General features: G+C 45.9%; 1 protein-coding gene across 7 annotated transcripts in view; it reads right to left on the bottom strand.

Annotated features, from left to right (window-relative positions):
- The window catches only part of ARHGAP26 (Rho GTPase activating protein 26), a 469933-nt gene that overhangs the window by 438316 nt on the left and 13382 nt on the right, over window positions 1-18235 (bottom strand). For 2 of the 7 annotated variants that reach the window (XM_024752254.1, XM_024752253.1), the window contains exon 1: window positions 3389-4378. The exons of 4 other annotated variants lie outside the window; for them this stretch is intronic. Coding sequence is in view for 1 of the 3 variants with exons in the window: in XM_024752251.1 (XP_024608019.1) it covers window positions 3256-3307 (52 nt within the window). In the remaining 2 variants the exon portion in view is untranslated. One more of the 7 variants, XM_024752251.1, reaches the window with a different exon arrangement.

Raw genomic sequence — 18235 nt, 5'->3', positions numbered from 1 at the left:
TGTAAACAAAGGCGTCATTCTTACAGAAGGTACCACAGAACAGTTTTTCTCACCCCAAGGCTCACAGTCTTTAGAGCTGCCAGGGGTTTAAGAGGGAACAGATCCTCTATGACGTTTTTCTTTTCAGTCCAGTTTTTATCCACTTTCTCCAAGGTTACTCAATCTGACCCACGCCCACTCTAGTCTCACCAGACTGAAGGCCACAGCTTATATGGATACTCTAACCAATGGCTGGCATTACAGATGAGCATGAATGGCATGGATTTAAATCATTTTTAAAGAATGCAGTGTTTCCCTGAGACGTGTGGGCTATACTCTAACCACCAGAGTTCAGGACAAGGACTTTTCATCCTTATTCCCTATAAGGAAAACAGTTGGGTATGGTGACATTCTTCAAACACGGGAGTAGACAAAAGCGGGGGGGATTTCTTCATCATATTTGCCTTTCGGAGGCAATATATCTCCTTGGTAACAATTCTAAAAAAGAAAAAGGGGAAAAAAAAAAAAAGCCTCTACTAAATCTTACACCTTAGCAGGCAGCCTAGAAAATATGCCTGTGATTCAGGCAAGATACCCATTACTTTTTCTCAAAGGATGCTTAGTTTGTTTCCTTTTGTTTGTTTTTATCAAAAAAGGGCCTCTAATATCTTTCCACGTGGATCTCATGGCTTTCCTCACCTATGAAATGGAGATGGTGGCAAGGGTGATAGCATCACTACCTTCTAAGGTTGTTTTGATGATTCACTGAGAGCGTGTACAGGATTTACAGAAGTCTGCCACGCAGGGCGTCATCGATACATATTAGTTAGGACTGTCACTATTCCCCAGCACAGCACTCGGAGCATGGATGTTAGCTTAGAGATGACAGGACGTAGAACTGTATGGTGTGTAAGACACGATTCAAAGGTTCCTGCGGAAATTCCCCAGCTCAAGACCAAAGAAGTGAATTAAAGCCATGTCAAAACAATTTTAAAAGCAAAGAAAAAGCAATCAGCCCTGGGCCCCAACCAACAACCACACAATTAAAGGTGCCTCAAGCACAGGAAACAGCACCTACAGTGAGCTGACGACTGAACCATACATACAAACACACACATTCCATCTGGAGCCTGTCTGTGCCCTGATGTTCCTCATAGGATGGGGAGGTCTGGACACTTGCTTTTTTTTTTTTTTTTTTTTTTTTTTAATTTCATTTTGGCCACGCCACGCGGGTTGTGGGATCTCAGTTTCCCAACCAGGGGTTGAACCCAGGCCTCCACAGTGAAAGTGCCAAATCCTAACCACTGGACCACCAGGGAACTCCCTAGACACTTGCTTAGACTGGAACAAGAAATAAGCCTGGCTCATCATCTCGACCCCTGCTTTCCCCTCACCCTGATGCCAAGACCTTCCAGCAGACAGACACCACACGACTAGGAGGTTCCAAGCACACGTGAGCACTGGAAACACGCTGCTGGGTTCCCAAGAAGAACTGCAGAAAGTCAGGAAATCACTGCACTACCACCACAAGCAGGTCTATTAATGAAGCACAAACAATGGGATTAGACAAGAAAAGAGAAAAAGAGCTTGGCCTTCTGAAGGTAGTTCAATGGAAGAGAAGCCCAAAATAAAGGGCCGGGGAGCGGGGGTACTCCGATGAGTCATAAAGAACAGACGTGAGTAAGCTGTGTGTCTCTATGATCCTCCCCAGCTCTGCACCCCAACATTTAAGTTAGGACAAATGTATTCATCATTCATCCACTTAGTCTGGGTTTTTTATAGTTATTTATTCTGCAGCCAGTGCTCTCTGGTTCACCATGCCAGACAAAGGCAAGATAAGTACGGCTCCTCTCAGAGCTCGCATTCAAGGATACGAGGAAGATAACAAGGTACCACCTCTAGATTTGCCCCAGTGGATCAGCCATTTCATTTAATACTGTGCGTCCCACTGCATCAGGCCAGTGAGTCAAGCAGGACAATAAGCAGCCGTGAAGCCAATTACAACGATGCTCCTGTGGCTTATGTCATTCCCTACAGCTGGCAGAACAAAGCCTCTCCGCCTCAAAGCATCACTGCTAGGGCTGCTGGAAGATCAGGTCAGTGGGGGACAGATGAGGTTGGGAGTCTCACCATATTGCAAATTAATAAGTTTCTCCTTATGACCATTTGTGGAGCGGCTATTATTTGCCAGTCACTGTGCAGACAACTGAGGATACAGCCCCAGACCCTGTCCTCATGGAGCTTAGAAGCTAGGCGCACCCTTCAGTCTAAGTCGTAAAAAGTTACGAGAAGGATCCAAAATACAGAGGACAAATCTCCAAAGGGGAAAGGGGGAACACATTAAAATATGCCTCTAAAAAAACCCACAGTGGGCTTCCCTGGTGGCGCAGTGGTTAAGAATCTGCCTGCCAATGCAGGGGACCCGGGATCAAGCCCTGGTCTGGGAAGATTCCACATGCCGTGGAGCAACTAAGCCCACGTGCCACAACTACTGAGCCTGTGTGCCACAACTACTGAGCCTGTGTGCCACAACTACTGAAGCCCGTGTGTCACAACTACTGAAGCCTGCACGCCTACAGCCCGTGCTCCCCAACAAGAGCAGCCACCACAATGAAGCCCGCGCACTGCAAGGAAGGGCAGCCCCCACTTGCCGCAACTAGAGAAAGCCTGCGCACAGCAATGAAGACCCAACGCAGCCATAAATAAATTTAAAAAAAAAAAAAAACCCATAGTTGCAGTCTATCAACAGATGAATGGATAAAGAAGATGTGGTACACATATACAATGAAATACTACTCAGCCATAAAAAAGAACAAAATTCTGCCATTTGCAGCAACATGGAAGAAGTTGGAGAGCATTAGCCTAAGTGAAATAAGTCAGACAGAAAAAGATAAATACTGAATGATATCACTTACATGTGGAATCTTAAAAATACAACAGGGCTTCCCTGGTTAAAAAAAAAAAAAAAAAAAAAAATACAACAAACTAGTGCATATAACAAAAAAGAAGCAGACTAACAGATATAGAGAACAAACCAGTGGTTACCAGTGAGGGGTGGCAATCGGGGGGGCGGGGGAGTAGGAGGTACAAACTATTGGATGTAAGATAGGCTCAAGGATGTATCATACAACACAGGGAATATAGCCAAACTTTTACAATAACTGTAAATGGAAAGTAACCTTTAAAAATTGTACACAAATAAAAAAAAATTTTTAATGGGATAATAAATTATAGATCTTACCTCAAAAAAAAAAAAAACCCACTGTTGTTACTCACGATAGTATTCAATGCTGTTAGAATTGTGACACAGCAGGAAAGGTGACCACATTACTGAGGTTTGGTAGGTTTGCTGCAGAACACATTCCGGGTACCCCTTCAAGGCATTCCAGCTGGGAAGGAAGAGCCTCACCTCAGCAGGGCTGTGTGCATGCCCAGGAAGCTGCCAAAGGGCTGCTGGGCTTTAAGGAGACGCCCCCACCCCCCATGCAGAGCAGCACAGCACAGCAGGTGAAGAGGCCCAGGAGCAATCCCATCTGGATTCTTCTCTCAGCTCAGCCTTATGTCCTACAGCCCTGAGCTAGGCAATTGCTCTCTTTGGGATATAGTTTCTGCAATTATAAAACTGCAAGAACAACAGAAAAAGGAGAAGTGTGGGAGCAGAGAGGGGGACACAGGACGATTTCACCGAGTGCGTGCACACAAACAACAGCCCTGAAAGCCAGCTTAAGATGACATGACTTGGTTCCTAGTGGATACTCTGTGCTCTTCCTCTTCCTCCTTCACACTACGAAGAACACTTTCGCCATCACCACCCAGGCAGGGTGTTTTTGAAAAGCAGCTCTTGGGCAATCTACAACTTCCTAAAATGATGCACGATGCTTGAACTGAGTGGACTCTTGGAACATAATATCCAGCTAGGCCCCAGCCAAACCCCCCACTTCCTTGCTGCTGACCCCAGGCAGAGACCAAAGGGGCCTGGCAATGGCCTAAGAGGCCAAGGCAGAAGGTCACTGAACAGGGAGGCCTGGGGCAGCTTCCCGAGGAAGTAGCACTTGAGCTGAGATTTGAAGGAGTAGTAGTTAGGGGAAAGGAGGCAGAGGAGGGCAGCATCAGAGGGAACTGTGTGTGCAAGTGCCAAGGCCCTGTGATGGGAGGCACGTGAGCATCAAAGGGGTCAGAAAAGGCACCTCGCAGCTGGAAAATGCAAAGATGGTACAAGATGAAACTGGAAAGGCAAATGGGCCAGACCAGGATAGGGGGGTGCACTGGGGGCCGCTAAAGGGATTTAAACAGTAAGGTGACATGATCAGGTTTTTACTTTGCGAAGACCATTCTGGCTACCGAGGTAGTCACAAGCTAAACAATGAGTCTTGGTGGAAAATACTAGCAGCCACAAAATGGAGACAAGGGTCTGAGACACCAAGGAGGAAGGCTGGGGAAGAGAGGAAAGGAAGAAAGTTCAGGTGAAGGGAGATCCAGGTCTTTCCCTTGCAACTTGACAGCATCAACATCAACTGGGAGCTTGTGAGAAATACAGAGTTCCAAGCCCTATATTAGAACCTGATTTTAACAAGGTCCCCAGGCGACTTGGATGAGCATTGAAGGTTGAGAAGCACTGTTTCATCACAGGCTGGGAATTAGTCTTGGGAGATCATCAATTATACCACTGAGGTCTTGTATTTTTAAACCCAGCTTTAAACACAGTCTGTAGGGCTTCCCTGGTGGCGCAGTGGTTGAGAGTCCGCCTGCCGATGCAGGGGACATGGGTTAGTGCCCGGGTCCGGGAAGATCCCACATGCTGTGGAGCGGCTGGGCCCGTGAGCCATGGCCGCTGGGCCTGCGCGTCCGGAGCCTGTGCTGCGCACTGGGAGAGGCCACGACAGTGAGAGGCCCGCATACCGCAAAAAATTAAAAAAATTAAAAAATAAAATAAATTAAAAAAAAAAACACAGTCTGTAACGAAGCTGCAAAACCCAATACCTCCCGTAAAGCTTAAGTAAACTGGAATCACAGACGAGGCTTGCTGTGAAAGAACTCTTCCTAAACTAGCCAGGAGAGGAAATTGGCATCTATCTGCTCCTTGACTTTGCTAAATCTACACATATAGCAACCACGTAGGGCGACAACAGCTATGACACAATGAAGCATCCTTTATCTACCCTCAGAGGATCCAGTTATCACCTAAACAGAATCCAAGCCTCTGCCAAAGATTCCAGAAATACCTATGAGTCAGTCACCTCTGAGAGACACTCACACAACTATTCACCTTGCTACCCACTTGAAAAATGAACAAAGCCACTTGCAACATTCATCAATCTTGTAGATTACAATGCTATCTAATTATAAAGATACTTGTTGGCTCAGTCACTGCTTTTCTGTGACGCCTAAAATAAGTCCCTTAATCATTATGTGTCCCAGCTTTTCCCCAACTGCAAAACAGGAACCCTAGCATTTATGCCCCCAAGTATGCTTTACGGATTAGGGAAATGATGTTTTCAATGCTCTTAGATGTACATCTGTGCTATTTAGTTCATATAGCCTTGATTATGTCACTGTGCTACTCAAAACACTTACACTGGCTTCCCAGTATCCACTAAATGAAGACAGTCTCTTCACTGTGGCACCCAAGTCTTCTATAGTCTAATCCCCAAAACCCTGGCATGCTTATTGCACAGATGCTCCAGCCAACCCAGACTGGTTACGGTTCCTGAGCAAACTCAGGCCTTTTCAGTCTCTGCTTTAGCTAGTGAGATTCCTAGTAGAATCTCACTACTACTAGGAACCCTATTGCCAATCCCTCCTAAGTCCATACCCACTGTGTATTGAGATCCAAAGTATGTGTAGGTGTTGGCCAAAGGGGATGGGGAAGGCACCAGGGATACCAGGCAGAAAGAACAGAAATATTCAATGGGCTGAACCCATCATCCATTGGAGAAACCAAAATAAATTTAGGAGGACTGGAACACAGAGCACAGACATGAAGACAATGTGAAACTAAGGCGCAGGCAGGGGCCAGAGGACACAGGGCTCAGAAAGTACTATCAAGACATCTGCACCTTATCCTAAAAGGGCTAGTGAAAAGGTTCTTGGGCTTCCCTGGTGGCGCAGTGGTTGAGAGTCCGCCTGCCGATGCAGGGGACCCAGGTTCGTGCTCCGGTCCGGGAAGATCCCACATGCCGCGGAGCGGCTGGGCCCGTGAGCCGTGGCCACTGAGCCTGCGCGTGAGGAGCCTGTGCTCCGCAACGGGAGAGGCCACGACAGTGAGAGGCCCACGTACCGCCAAAAAAAAAAAAAAAAAAAAAAAAAAAGGTTGAAAACAACCAAACTATAATACTTGAGAACTGTTTTAGGGAAGGCAGAAGGTACCTCTAAAAACGTCTTATGAACCTCTTTCAACCCACTGTGCCCACTAATGAAATTCAAACTGTTTTCAGGAAATATCTGTGGCAAATTTAATAGTAGTACATCGTCTCTTTTAACCTGAGATTATAATCACAGAACTATAGACCAAATAGGAAATCTAGCAATCATTTACTCTAAACCCTTATTTTAAAGATAAGCAAACTACAGTCCCCAGAGATTAAATGATTTGCTCAAAGACAGAGGCAATTTGTGGCAGAGTCAATATTCAAACCCAAGTCTCACGGATTTCTAGGCAAGGGAGAACGGGATGCAGTAAACATTCCAATATAGGAATCAAAGCATTCATTCATTCACTCAACAAATATTTATTTATGCACCAGATGCTATTCAAAGCACAGGGAATACAGAAGTGAACAAAGATTAATATCCTTGACCTTATACAGTTTTCATTCTAGTAGGGAGAGACAGACAAAAAAGAAACCATAATAAACAAATTATATAGTATGTTAGAATGAGAAACGTACTACAGGAAAAAGTAGAATGGAGAAGTAGGATGGGAGGGGCTGCCAGGTTAGACCTCACCGAAAAAGCGTCAATTGAGCAAAGACTTAAAGAAGGTGGGAGTTTGCAGGATACTGAGGATTTGAAAGGTCATGTGATTTCTACCCATTCCATCATAATTTGCCTGTACGAAGTGCAGGTAATAGGTTGACATCCATCCACCAAGTTCAACAAACAAAAATCCACAAAACTAACATTCTCTCTGATATACAGAAAAAAAACAATTCTCCTTCCAGCTTTAATAAGAGGCCTTGATAGGCTGATGAACTGGAATGTAGTGAAAAAGTGGATAAGGAGGGAATTTCAGGCTGGAAGCAAAACAAGTACATATTCTGCATTTTGATAATGAACCAAGACAATTTATTTCGGTTACTGCCAAATATGGATTAAAATGTGGGTCGCTTCCTGAACAGACCAGAAATGAAACTGAGATTGGCACCAAGTTCTCAAAACCTGATGATGAGTTGTCCAGAACAGAGAAAAAGCAGGCATCAAAAGAGGAAGAACAATGGAAATTACAACTCTTAGAGCTCAACCCCATCTTCCCCCCAGAGTATGCTGTGTAGTGGCAAAGGGTCACCATCATGATTCCAAGGAGCCAATACTTTCTGAGCCATCCTCACAATAACCCGATGAGGTGGGTACTTCTATCAGACTTACTTTACAGATGAGAAAACTCAGACAACTGGGCCTCTGAGAGGTTAAAATGCCCACACGGTTCACAAGCAACATGGATAGGAATGGAACCCAGGTCTGACTCCACAACCCATACTGGGGCTCAGCAAACTGTGGCCCCTGAGCCACGATGGGTTTTACCTTATTAAATGGTTGTAAAAGAAAAAAAAAAAAAAAAAGGCATAAAAGAAGACTATGCGACAGAGACTGTATGTTGCCCACAAAGCCTAAAACGTTTACTATCTGGCTCTTTACAGAAAACGTTCGCTGATCCTTGTCGTCTAATCCACTAAACTAGCCATCAGCAGATTCAAAACAAGCGCTGCAGGATATATTCTGCTTCCCAAATCATAAGTATCACAAGGGGAAACAGGCTCTGGAAAATGGAGAACTATTTTCGCGTACTGGCTGGGCTGTAAGATAATCAGCTGTCGCCTGGGAGGTTATGGATCTGCTACGTTACTTAATTGTTCTCATACAGAGTTGTGTGTTTTTTACAGTTTGTCCCAGCAGGGGCAGTCCCCTCTCACCCTCCTATCCACCAGACACCCCATGCCCTGCTCACTAGGCACGCGGCTCCCAAACACTATTCTCAGCTGCCCATGGTCTGCCCAATCCTGGTGGTCCCCAGGGCTTCCTCACTGTCTCATTTCTTGCCCTCCAAATCTGAATTTCCAGGGTTACTTGACTTAAAAATAGCCTGATAGCCCAAATTAACTTATCCAAACATGGCCAAGAACCATGAGATATTTGGGAAGCAGAGCCCTTTCTCTTCCCTGGATGACCCTGTTCAATCTATGCGGGCCAGGGTGGAGGAATTTTGTTGCCCTGGCAGCCCAGCAGCTATCCCCTCTTCTTCTGTATTTACAGCACCCTAATACTCCTCTGGGAAACCATCCATTCCTGACACTTGGAACATGGACCTCATATGCTGTTGACTCCACTCTGGGCTCAGGCCAGGGGAGCTTCAAGGATTATCTCAAGGATGTGCACGTGATTCAACGAAAAGCCAATGGGAACCACGCTCAGGGCTTCAGTTCGAACTCTTGGTCACAGGTCCTCTTGCCAACGTGAGGGAAGAGGCTGAGAATGGCATCAACCTATAGGAAAACAGCATGGAGAGATGCAGAGAGACTGGGGCCTACAGACACCGTGTGAGCCACGGGACCCGGGCTGGTCGGAAGTCAGAACATCCCTGGGCTTTCCAGCTCCAGACTACAATCAATTCTCTTCCTGCGTAAGCAGCCTGGACTGGGTCCTCCCTCCCTCGAGATAGAAAGTGGCCTGTCTGGCATGGTCAGAGTGGAATGGAATCGTCATGTCTACAATGTGCTTTATGAAAACCGACTGCAAGGATGGTGATAACAAAAGCTGCCTTCACAGTCAGCAAAGTACCTCACCAACACTCCACGTCCATGCTGACAGCAGGGGAAGCTCGCCCCTCTTCTCCCAACTGCTCCCGGAATGTGGGGCTCCCTGAGAGCTGTCCTTCTCATTTAAGGCCGAGTTACCTGATTAGAGCTGAGACCAGTGAGGCTAAAACAGTTAAGACTCTCACAGTCAGTCTTTCAAATTAGTACACTTGATCTCCTCCCACCGAAAACTAGTAACCCTCAAGCCTCCAAGGGAAAACAGAGAAAAAAGGCAAAGGGAATTTAACAGTCAGTGGGTGAGTTCTCTTGCTTCTATTATGTCCAAGGTTGCTCGGCAACGGGCCTCAGCCTTGTCATTCCTGTGGAAGAGCAAAGGAACGAATGTCAGACCTCCAGGTCACGCAGCATGTCCTGTTTATGCCCCGAGACTCCAGGGCAGGGGTGGGTTCGTGCTGTTCTACAAAAGTGGCCAAATCCAGCCCACAGAGCACCTGCTGTCTTCAGGGGCTCTCCCACACCGGCCTCGAACTTTCCCCTTCAATGAACGTAAGCTGTGGATGTGGATGTGCCCCCAAAACAGATTAAAAATACTTTCAGAAACACCTTGTTAGCAAAACAGAGAAAAGGTTCTGACACGGAAAGAGCTCTGTTTTTATTTATGAAGATAGTAGAAATCAGCAGGGAGCGGAGGGCATGGTGCACAGTCGGGAAAACACGGGCCAGCTGGTGTTTCAGGTTCAGGACTTTCTGGAATCCTCCATGATCCTGTGCATTCCCTGGCCACCTCCAAGGATTTGGATGCCGAAAGCACTGCCACAATGCTCTGTGACTCTAGGTCATGAGCTCATTTCCAACAACTGAGAAGTGAGTGGGGACAGAGATTTCTGCCTTTGGCAACACGTTTTAGAAGTAACTGTAACTGTGGCACCAGAGCCCTGCACAGTCAGTACACTGCAAGGGAGGGAGGGAAAGAATGTGGGTCAGTGAGTCTCTAGTGCTCAGATGTCGCCAAGCAGGGCATACGTGTGCACACAGAGAGAAGTGATGCTGTTTCTTCTCTCTCCCTGCCCACTCCTAAATTAAATATCTAAGAACGGTGGCTTTCCACACAAAACAGAGACAGAGCCCAAGAAAGACAGGGACAAGAAACTGATGCTCGTGCTTAAATTCTATTTAGCAAGACAGCAGTCCTAGAAAGTAAAGGACTCTATGGGAAGCACTGTCTTTTGTTGGCTGATTCCTGTTAAGACCCGTTTGTCCACATAAAACTATCCAAATGAAGTGATATTCAATCTTGTAAAAAAGTCACGACAAGGTTTCAGAAAAATTTTCTACAGACAGTGTGCCTGGGTGGGAGTAATACCCTGGGAGAACAATGTGGTTCCGGCTGGAAACGCTGTCAGCAAACAACATACAGCCTGCAACACGAACAAAAGAAATATTTTTTAAATCTTTTTGGAGGAAAATGAAAAACAAGTCTTTCAAAATTGATTATCAGGCTTATCAAGGATGCCTTCCCATTTGTGCTACTTTAACTAAAATGACTGTTAAAACTTAACACCTTTAAATGAGAGGGTACAGAGACTACCCTAATTTTCAAAATCTCTCTTTTTAAAGAAAAAGACATGAACAGTCAACCTCGTTGACTTAAGAATCAGCTGTAAGTCCCTTTCTTCTAGGTGTGAAGATTATGAAAAGAATCACCTCATAGAAGGTTAACTGGCCCAGCCCAGGGGACCTAGGCCTCTCGCGTGGTGCTACTTATGACACAGATTTTAATACATTAGATTTCTCTTTCCTTTCCTCTGCCTCTTGAACATAAAGATAAAGAGGTAAAGAAAGATCTAAGAGAGAAAAAGAGCCAGCACAGACAGAGGGATGGGCAGCAAGGAGGAGGTGGGTGAAGCCTCAAGCAACTCTTCGTTCTGATTCTTGCTTTTCCTAACTCATCACCATTTCCTGTGCTACCCCAAAGGTAGACTGGATTGTCACGCAATCAAAGCAGTCACATCTGATCTGCCCAAGAAGGACTCTTTAAACAAAATAAAATCTAAAGAGAACCAAGAGATGCTTGAGGCCATGAACACTCAGAGTTGCTTTCAGAACACACAGTCAAGTGGTCGGGCTCTTTGAAGGGACACTTGCTATCATTCATTCAACACGCACTGGGGAGTTTAAAGGGTGGGACAGGTACATTACCTATAAAATGGGGTAACGGCATAGAGGAGGGGGTCACGTGGTCAGGGGAGGACTCTTGAAGGGGACCTTTGGCTGAAACCTGAAGGAGGAGAAGAAGCCGACCCCATGAAGAGCTGTAGCAAAGGTGTTCCAAGCAATGGAAAGGTCCTATGGCTAGAAAGTGCCTTGTCCTGAATCCCTGGAGAAGCCAGCCTAGATATGTTCTCAGAATGTCGTGTGCTGTTATTTTCCTCAGAACCGCCTGAGTGTTCAAGTCTGCTGAGAGACAAGAGTGATGGGGAGGTGGCGGGCGGGGGGGAAATAAAAGGACTGGAGTTCGAAACGGGGATAACTCATGACCAGAGGATGGAGACCACCAACCTCCACTTAACACCAACACTTATCTAAAAGGCAACTTTTTGTCCAGTCCTGCAACAGATACTTAGGTTAGACTTAAGGATAGAACTCCCTGTTAGAAGTCAGCTGCCTGCTCAAAAAAGTGAAGGTGTTCACCTCTAGGTAGTGAGGCTAGGGGTGGGGTGGGGCAGGCACCCATGGGATGTGTTACTTTTAGAATGGCTTCTGACAAGTCAGCATCCCAAACAGTCCTGAAGAAGCTGCAGAATCTTGTGAGTGGATGTGTGTAAAACAAAGACATCAATATAGTAATGACCAGAGTATGAAGCCCAGTCTAATTTCTAGAGATAATCCCCAATACATGGGTTCATCTCCAGCGAGAAAGCCAGAGACTCAGATGTAGACACTGCACAAAGACAGTTTTTAAAATATCTATATTATTCCTACCTTACAAAAGGTGAAGTCATCAGTCATTAGAGTAGCAATAGCTGCAGTGACTTGGGCCCAGATGCTGTTCACAGCTAGCTCATTTAACCCTTAGAGTGTTCTCAAGCAAGCACTATTATTCCCACTTTATAAATGAAGAAACAGAAGATTTAAGGGAATGGGCTAAGATTATAGTCAGTAGCATAGCACTGGTTGAGAGCAAAAGAGTTCACAGTGGATAGAGGCTCCAATCCTGAGTCCAATACTTTTTACTTGGATGAATTACTTTTGCTTTCTGTGTCTCAAGTTTTCCAGTCTATAACTGCGGTATTAGTACATACCATATAATACTGTTGTGACGGTGCAATGAAATAAAGTTTGTAAAACACGTAACAAAAGGTTCTGACATATAATAAAGTTACATGGTGGTAAACATGCACTACTATTATTATTGTTCAAATGAATGTAACCACATGCATTCAATATATGGGACTCTTCATTCTGTGGAACTCTCAAAAGACATCTTTGTCTCCAAGGTTCTGCTCAACTGGCAGGAAAAAAAAGGGAACAAGTAAAGAGATGGGAGCTGAATCTTAAAGATATGGAAAGAAATGGGACAGCCTATATACATTTGCCTAAGGAGCTAATGATGGCATAGCTAAAAGAAAGTTCATTATAGATTGGTTAATGATCGTGGAAAAAAGAGAGAAACAACCTAACTGTCCAAAAGTAGGTCATTAGTAAGTCCTGAAACAGTACACATGGAATATTACACAGCCACTAAAAACAATCTCAGAGAGTGGGTAATGATATGGAAAGATGATCATAACCTGAGTAGAAAAGATGATAAAAACCAAAATGAGTATCTCTAATCGGTACTATTGGTATGATTTGTATTTTATTCACCTGTAATTTCTAAGTTATCTCTCATCAACATGCATTACTGGTATAATCAGAAAAAAAAATTACAAGTTTGTTTTTGGAATGCTTGGTTTGTTTTGTTTTGTTTTTTGTTTTTTTTTGTTTGTTTGTTTGTTTGTTTTTTGCGGCACGCGGGCCTCTCACGGGCCCAGCCGCTCCGCGGCATGTGGGATCTTCCCGGACCGGGGCACGAGCCCGCGTCCCCTGCATCGGCAGGCGGACTCTCAACCACTGCGCCACCAGGGAAGCCCTGTTTTGTTTTTTTAATGATTAGCCTACATGATGAAAAAGGCCAGGGATATACACCTCAAAAGAAGGTAGAAGGTGCATCCTGCTTTTTTCATGTTAACGACTTTGCGAACCATGGGGTTGTCAGCGGGAGGGAGAGAGATGTAAGCTCTCTGATCCAGGTCTCATTTACATATGTCCAAAATAAATTGTTTCCAGAGATTCTACTGGTAAAGACTCAGATTTCATACCCACTTTCCTAACCTTATCCTAAATAGGTTTCTAGGTCCCCAATTGGCATTATAAATATACATAATTATATCTGGACCTATTCAACTAACCCAAATACCATGCTCTCATTCAGTGTCCCAAAATTTATTTTCGTGAAATATAAATCACTGACCCACTTTTGTTGAAGACAATCTTAACAGCACCCCCATCTCAATGATAAAAAATGAGGCTTGCCATCAGGTCCCCTTAGAGAAGAAAAAAATAAGGTCCCCATCAGAAAAGCTAACCAGCTGGCCAGCCGTTCTATACCCTCTCTGGTTCTGAGCATCCTTTCACCTCTGGAATCTAACACAGGAAGTGTAACAGGAAAGGGGACCCCACACAGTGTTTTCTACAAGATGGGACCACTGATAGCCCACATTTCTTCCCAGTTCTACAGATTCACAATCACCTCAAATCTAGAAGTCTTTTTAACTACAGCCCTAAAACTCTGGAAATTGGTTTCAGGTCATTCCCTTCACAATAGTCTTTGTTTTTCCCAAAATCAAGAGGTTAGAGATCAGTCACTTTTTTGGCCCTTTAGCAAGGCAAAATGGAGTGGGGGGAGGGCACAGTGAAAGAATGAGAGGAAAAAAGAAGGGAAAGAAAAAGAAGGGACAGAAGCAACTGAGAGAAAGAGAAAACAAACAGATGGTAGAGAATGCGTTAGCTACATCTGGGCTGGCAGTTCCTAGAACAATACAAGGTCTTTTGTAGGGAAGAAGGACTTTCATGTTAAGACCTTAGATAGCCCCAAACCACTGCCATTTCAGCACCTATGAAACTTACTTCTTTACCAACAGTTCCTAAAATAAAGCTAAAACCCTCCAAATGTGACTATCCAAATCAGTGTATCACTGAAATTTTGTCCTCTGTAGAAATAAAGGATGTTACTCTCTTCAGCTCAAAACAAAGGAATCTACCTACTGGATACTGGGTGTTCCTTCCCACTTAACACCAGGAGATTACTCTCTCCAAAGTAAGATCAAAACCCAGAGAAAGACAGGATAAAAGAAGTCCTAACCAGAGACCTACATGCACTCAGGAATGAATGTGAATTAGGCCTGCCGCACTAGCACATTTGTCAGGGGGGTGAACAGAACAGAGAAGGAGTTCCAGATTCAAACACCCTGGCACTGAAAATGCAGCATTCTGGAGAAGCACAAATTGTTTGAATGCACTGAAGGAAAAGGATATGTACCTTAACACTATCTAAGGAGAGAGCAGACAGGAGAGCACCACACTTTGGACCGTGGGTTAAAATCCTGAGGAAGTGGTTGCCTAGGGCTGGGGGGAATGGGAAGGATGTTGGGGATGATGGCTAAGGAGTGCAGGGTTTCTTTGGGGGATGATGACCAAACATATTCTATAACTACTTGTGGAGATGGATGAAAAATTCTGTGACCATACTAAGAGCCATGAACTGTACACTGTAAATGAGTGAACTGTGTGGTATGTGAATTATATATCTCATTAAGCTGCTTTAAAAAGTCCTGAGACAGGACCTCCAAGGTCTCTGCCCACCATTGCCTAACCCATGCTGGCACATTTGAGGAGCTCAGTATCTTGCTGCTTGAGATGTCACAGTAAAAGACATGAGTCATCCTTCTCCTCTGTAACATTTCACAAGTCTTTCATTTAAGATAACCACCAAAAGCATTTCAATCTTCTTTCTTAAAGAGACTCAGTTCTCCAGATTTGAGGGGAGGGGGAAGATGAGACCCCAACATTCAGAACTGAAACTTGTGAAAACAAGCCAATTTTGGGTTCTCGTCAGTTGATGACCATCTTTACGCTTGAACTCTGTGCCTCAAAAAAAAAACCCCAAGCCCTGTTGGGTTGTCTTTTCATTGCAGTATGGTGTGAACTCATGCCAGCCGGAAGAGGTGGGGGAGAAAGAAGCAAGCCAAAGACAGATCCCAAAAGACACGGGGGCCAAAAGCTCTCAGTTCCACTCCAGTTTTCTATGCAGTGGAGCAGAGCTTCCCTGCTGGGAAACTGATTCCAAGCATGCTGGCTCTGTAAAGGGGAAATGGGATTTCTTTCCGGAGCCAGAACCATCTTGTAGCTCTACACAGAGCTGGCAACAGTGGTAGCTTGCTGACCTTGCACACTGAGCTCAGGGCGGCTTCGATCAGAGGGCCAGGAGATGGCAGCAAGCAAAGCCATCTGTAGTCTCCAAGGCCTGGTCAGAGGACCAGATGCCTCGGGCGCAGCCGGGACTGGGCCAGGCATCCCTCCCCAGGGCTTGCCTGGCCTCCATACCTCCCACAGCCAGAGTTGTGAGACTGATGCTCGGCTGGGTACCGGCCCAGGGCAGGATTTGTGTCAAACATCTCAAGGCACTAGTCAGATACAATAGGCGGCAGGAAAGCCGCAGGGCCCATCACCCCGGAGTCCCACCATCAGTGGCTGCGTCTGCTTTGTCACCCAGCCCTCCCACAGAGGCTGAAAACCAGCTGAGATCAGAACAGAGATAAGGAGGAGCGGTTGCCAGAAATGAGTTGCCCGAGGGCAGCTCTGAGGCAGCAGGTGAAGGTGAGCCTTCTCTGGGTTTGGGGCACCTCACCTTCCAGGACCATCTGCCAGTCCCTCTACTGCTCTCCCCAAGACAAGAGTCCCCCCTAGCTATGCAACAGCTCTGACAGCTCATTACGCTTCCTCAAGGTTTTTAGAGAAAAAAAATGTGCAACGTAATTACAAGCTCTGACCCCAAATGACTTTAACCCTGACAGGACTCACTGTGGGAAAATGTGTGCCCTGTGTCTGCCCGTGAGCATGAAGTTTCCCTGCAGGAGCTTCTCCGACCCCCAATGCCACAGAAGGGTCCTGGCTCACAGGCCAAGCTCATGGGACAACTGGATCCCAGGCATGGAGCCACATGCTGAGATATCTGAAGTCGGGAGAACTCGTACCCTTTGGAGACAATCCCCCATCATTCCTTGACCTGCCATAACTTCCCCTTCCAGATACCTGAGGACGGCCGGCATAGCTGTGCACTGCAAGGAGGGGACAAAGGATCTGAGACAGGCTTATGTAGAATCTCCTCAGGCCTATTCAACTTAATGTGTGGTCCGAGGACCCCCTCCATGCAAACCACCTGCGGAGGTCCCTGGAAGGAATGCAGATTTCCGGACCTCACCCCAGAGCCTGTGTACCATAATCTCCTTGGGGGGAATCCAGGAATCTGCAATTAAGGAAATTCTTACACACATTCACATTTAAGAACCGCTACCTTATAACAAGGACAATCTAGAAATGACAATAATGACATTCTGATCACAGGGCACTTACCATGGGCCTGCTTACCCTGCTACTCACAATACCTACAAGAATCTCATTTATTCCTCAGAATCATATTGGAAGGTGAATATTTATCACCCTCTCACTTAAACTGCTTTCTCTAGTTTCACCTCCAAAGGGCAAATCCAAAGACCTTCGAGCGAGCCCTCACCCAAACTGCCAGGAGGACACACCGTGTACTTAACCAGAACAAATCTCTCCATCCCTATTCTACCCACCTATTCTGCGGAATGTGGATACTCCCCACAATTACAGCCCCCACTCTCTCCTCTTACTCCGTGCCAGTGGTTCTCTACCTGTGCTGCACAAGCGGTACCTGGAGAACCTTTAAAATTCCCCAGGCCCAGGCTGCAGCCCAGACAAAATTACATCAGAATCTCTGGGGATGAGTCCCAGACTCATCTACCTGGAGGGGATTTCAATGGACAGCTAAGGTGGAGAACCACTGCCTGGACCTCTAATAGCATCTGGTGAAACCCAAACCTACAGCAGTACCTCCATCTCTCTCTAGAGCACCTGACCTGTGCTCCCCACCACCTGGTAGGTGTCTCCACCTGTAGGTCCCATGGAAACAACTCAGCAAGGACACTTAACCCTGTATCCCCCATCACACACCACGGTTCTTCTCCTGGGGTGCACAGTTCAGCCAGTGCCCCGAGCCCTAAGACAGAAACCCTGGGGACACCCCTGCTCCTCCCTCCTCTGTCCACTGTTGACTACGTTCTCTTCAGCCACACCAGCAGGTCTCCCATGAAAAGTGCCATGGAATCTTGATTTCTCCTCTATAATTTATGGGCGTTTGTTTGAATATTCAAATAACGATTCCATTGAGTAAAACAGATTTTCAGTAAAGTATAGTCCCCGCCACTTGCTCTGCATACTCCCTGGCACAGTGCCACCTACCCTGACACCTGTACCTTAGTCTGAGAAGCACATCTTTTTTTTTTTTTTTTTTTTTTTTTTTTGCGGTACATGGGCCTCTCACTGTTGTGGCCTCTCCCATTGCGGAGCACAGGCTCCGGACGTGCAGGCTCAGCGGCCACGGCTCACGGGCCCAGCCGTTCTGCGGCATGTGGGATCTTCCCGGACCGGGGTACGAACCCGCGTCCCCTGCATCAGCAGGCGGACTCCCAACCACTGCGCCACTAGGGAAGCCCATGAGAAGCACATCTTTGCCCTTCCCTCCTCTCCCCTCCCGGCATGATGGCCACATGTCCGTTCTCTCACACACTTCTGCTTCAGGGCAGTGCGAAGCAGAGTGGAGCTCAAATCACTGGTAAAATATAAGACTATTTTAGATGATACAATGACAAATATTGTTCAATTTAATGATTATGATTTAATGACTATTTAAAGATATTCTAGAAAAAAATATATTGCTAACCACATCAAACCTATGATTTCAGAATGCTATAAAGTTCCCGTTTGAAATAAACATAATTTTTAATGAGTAGACCTTTTCAAAATAAATACATGTGGTAAAGGTGGGGCAGAAATAACCTAGGTGGTTTTAAAAGACTGATGGGGCTTCCCTGGTGGCGCAGTGGTTAGGAGTCCGCCTGCCGATGCAGGGGACACGGGTTCGTGCCCCGGTCCGGGAA

This window comes from Neophocaena asiaeorientalis, unplaced genomic scaffold, assembly GCF_003031525.2.
Source record: "Neophocaena asiaeorientalis asiaeorientalis breed wild unplaced genomic scaffold, Neophocaena_asiaeorientalis_V1.1 scaffold204, whole genome shotgun sequence".
Classification (NCBI taxonomy): domain Eukaryota; kingdom Metazoa; phylum Chordata; class Mammalia; order Artiodactyla; family Phocoenidae; genus Neophocaena; species Neophocaena asiaeorientalis.
Note: the sequence above shows the minus strand (reverse complement) of the source record. Positions and strands in the feature narration are given on the sequence as shown.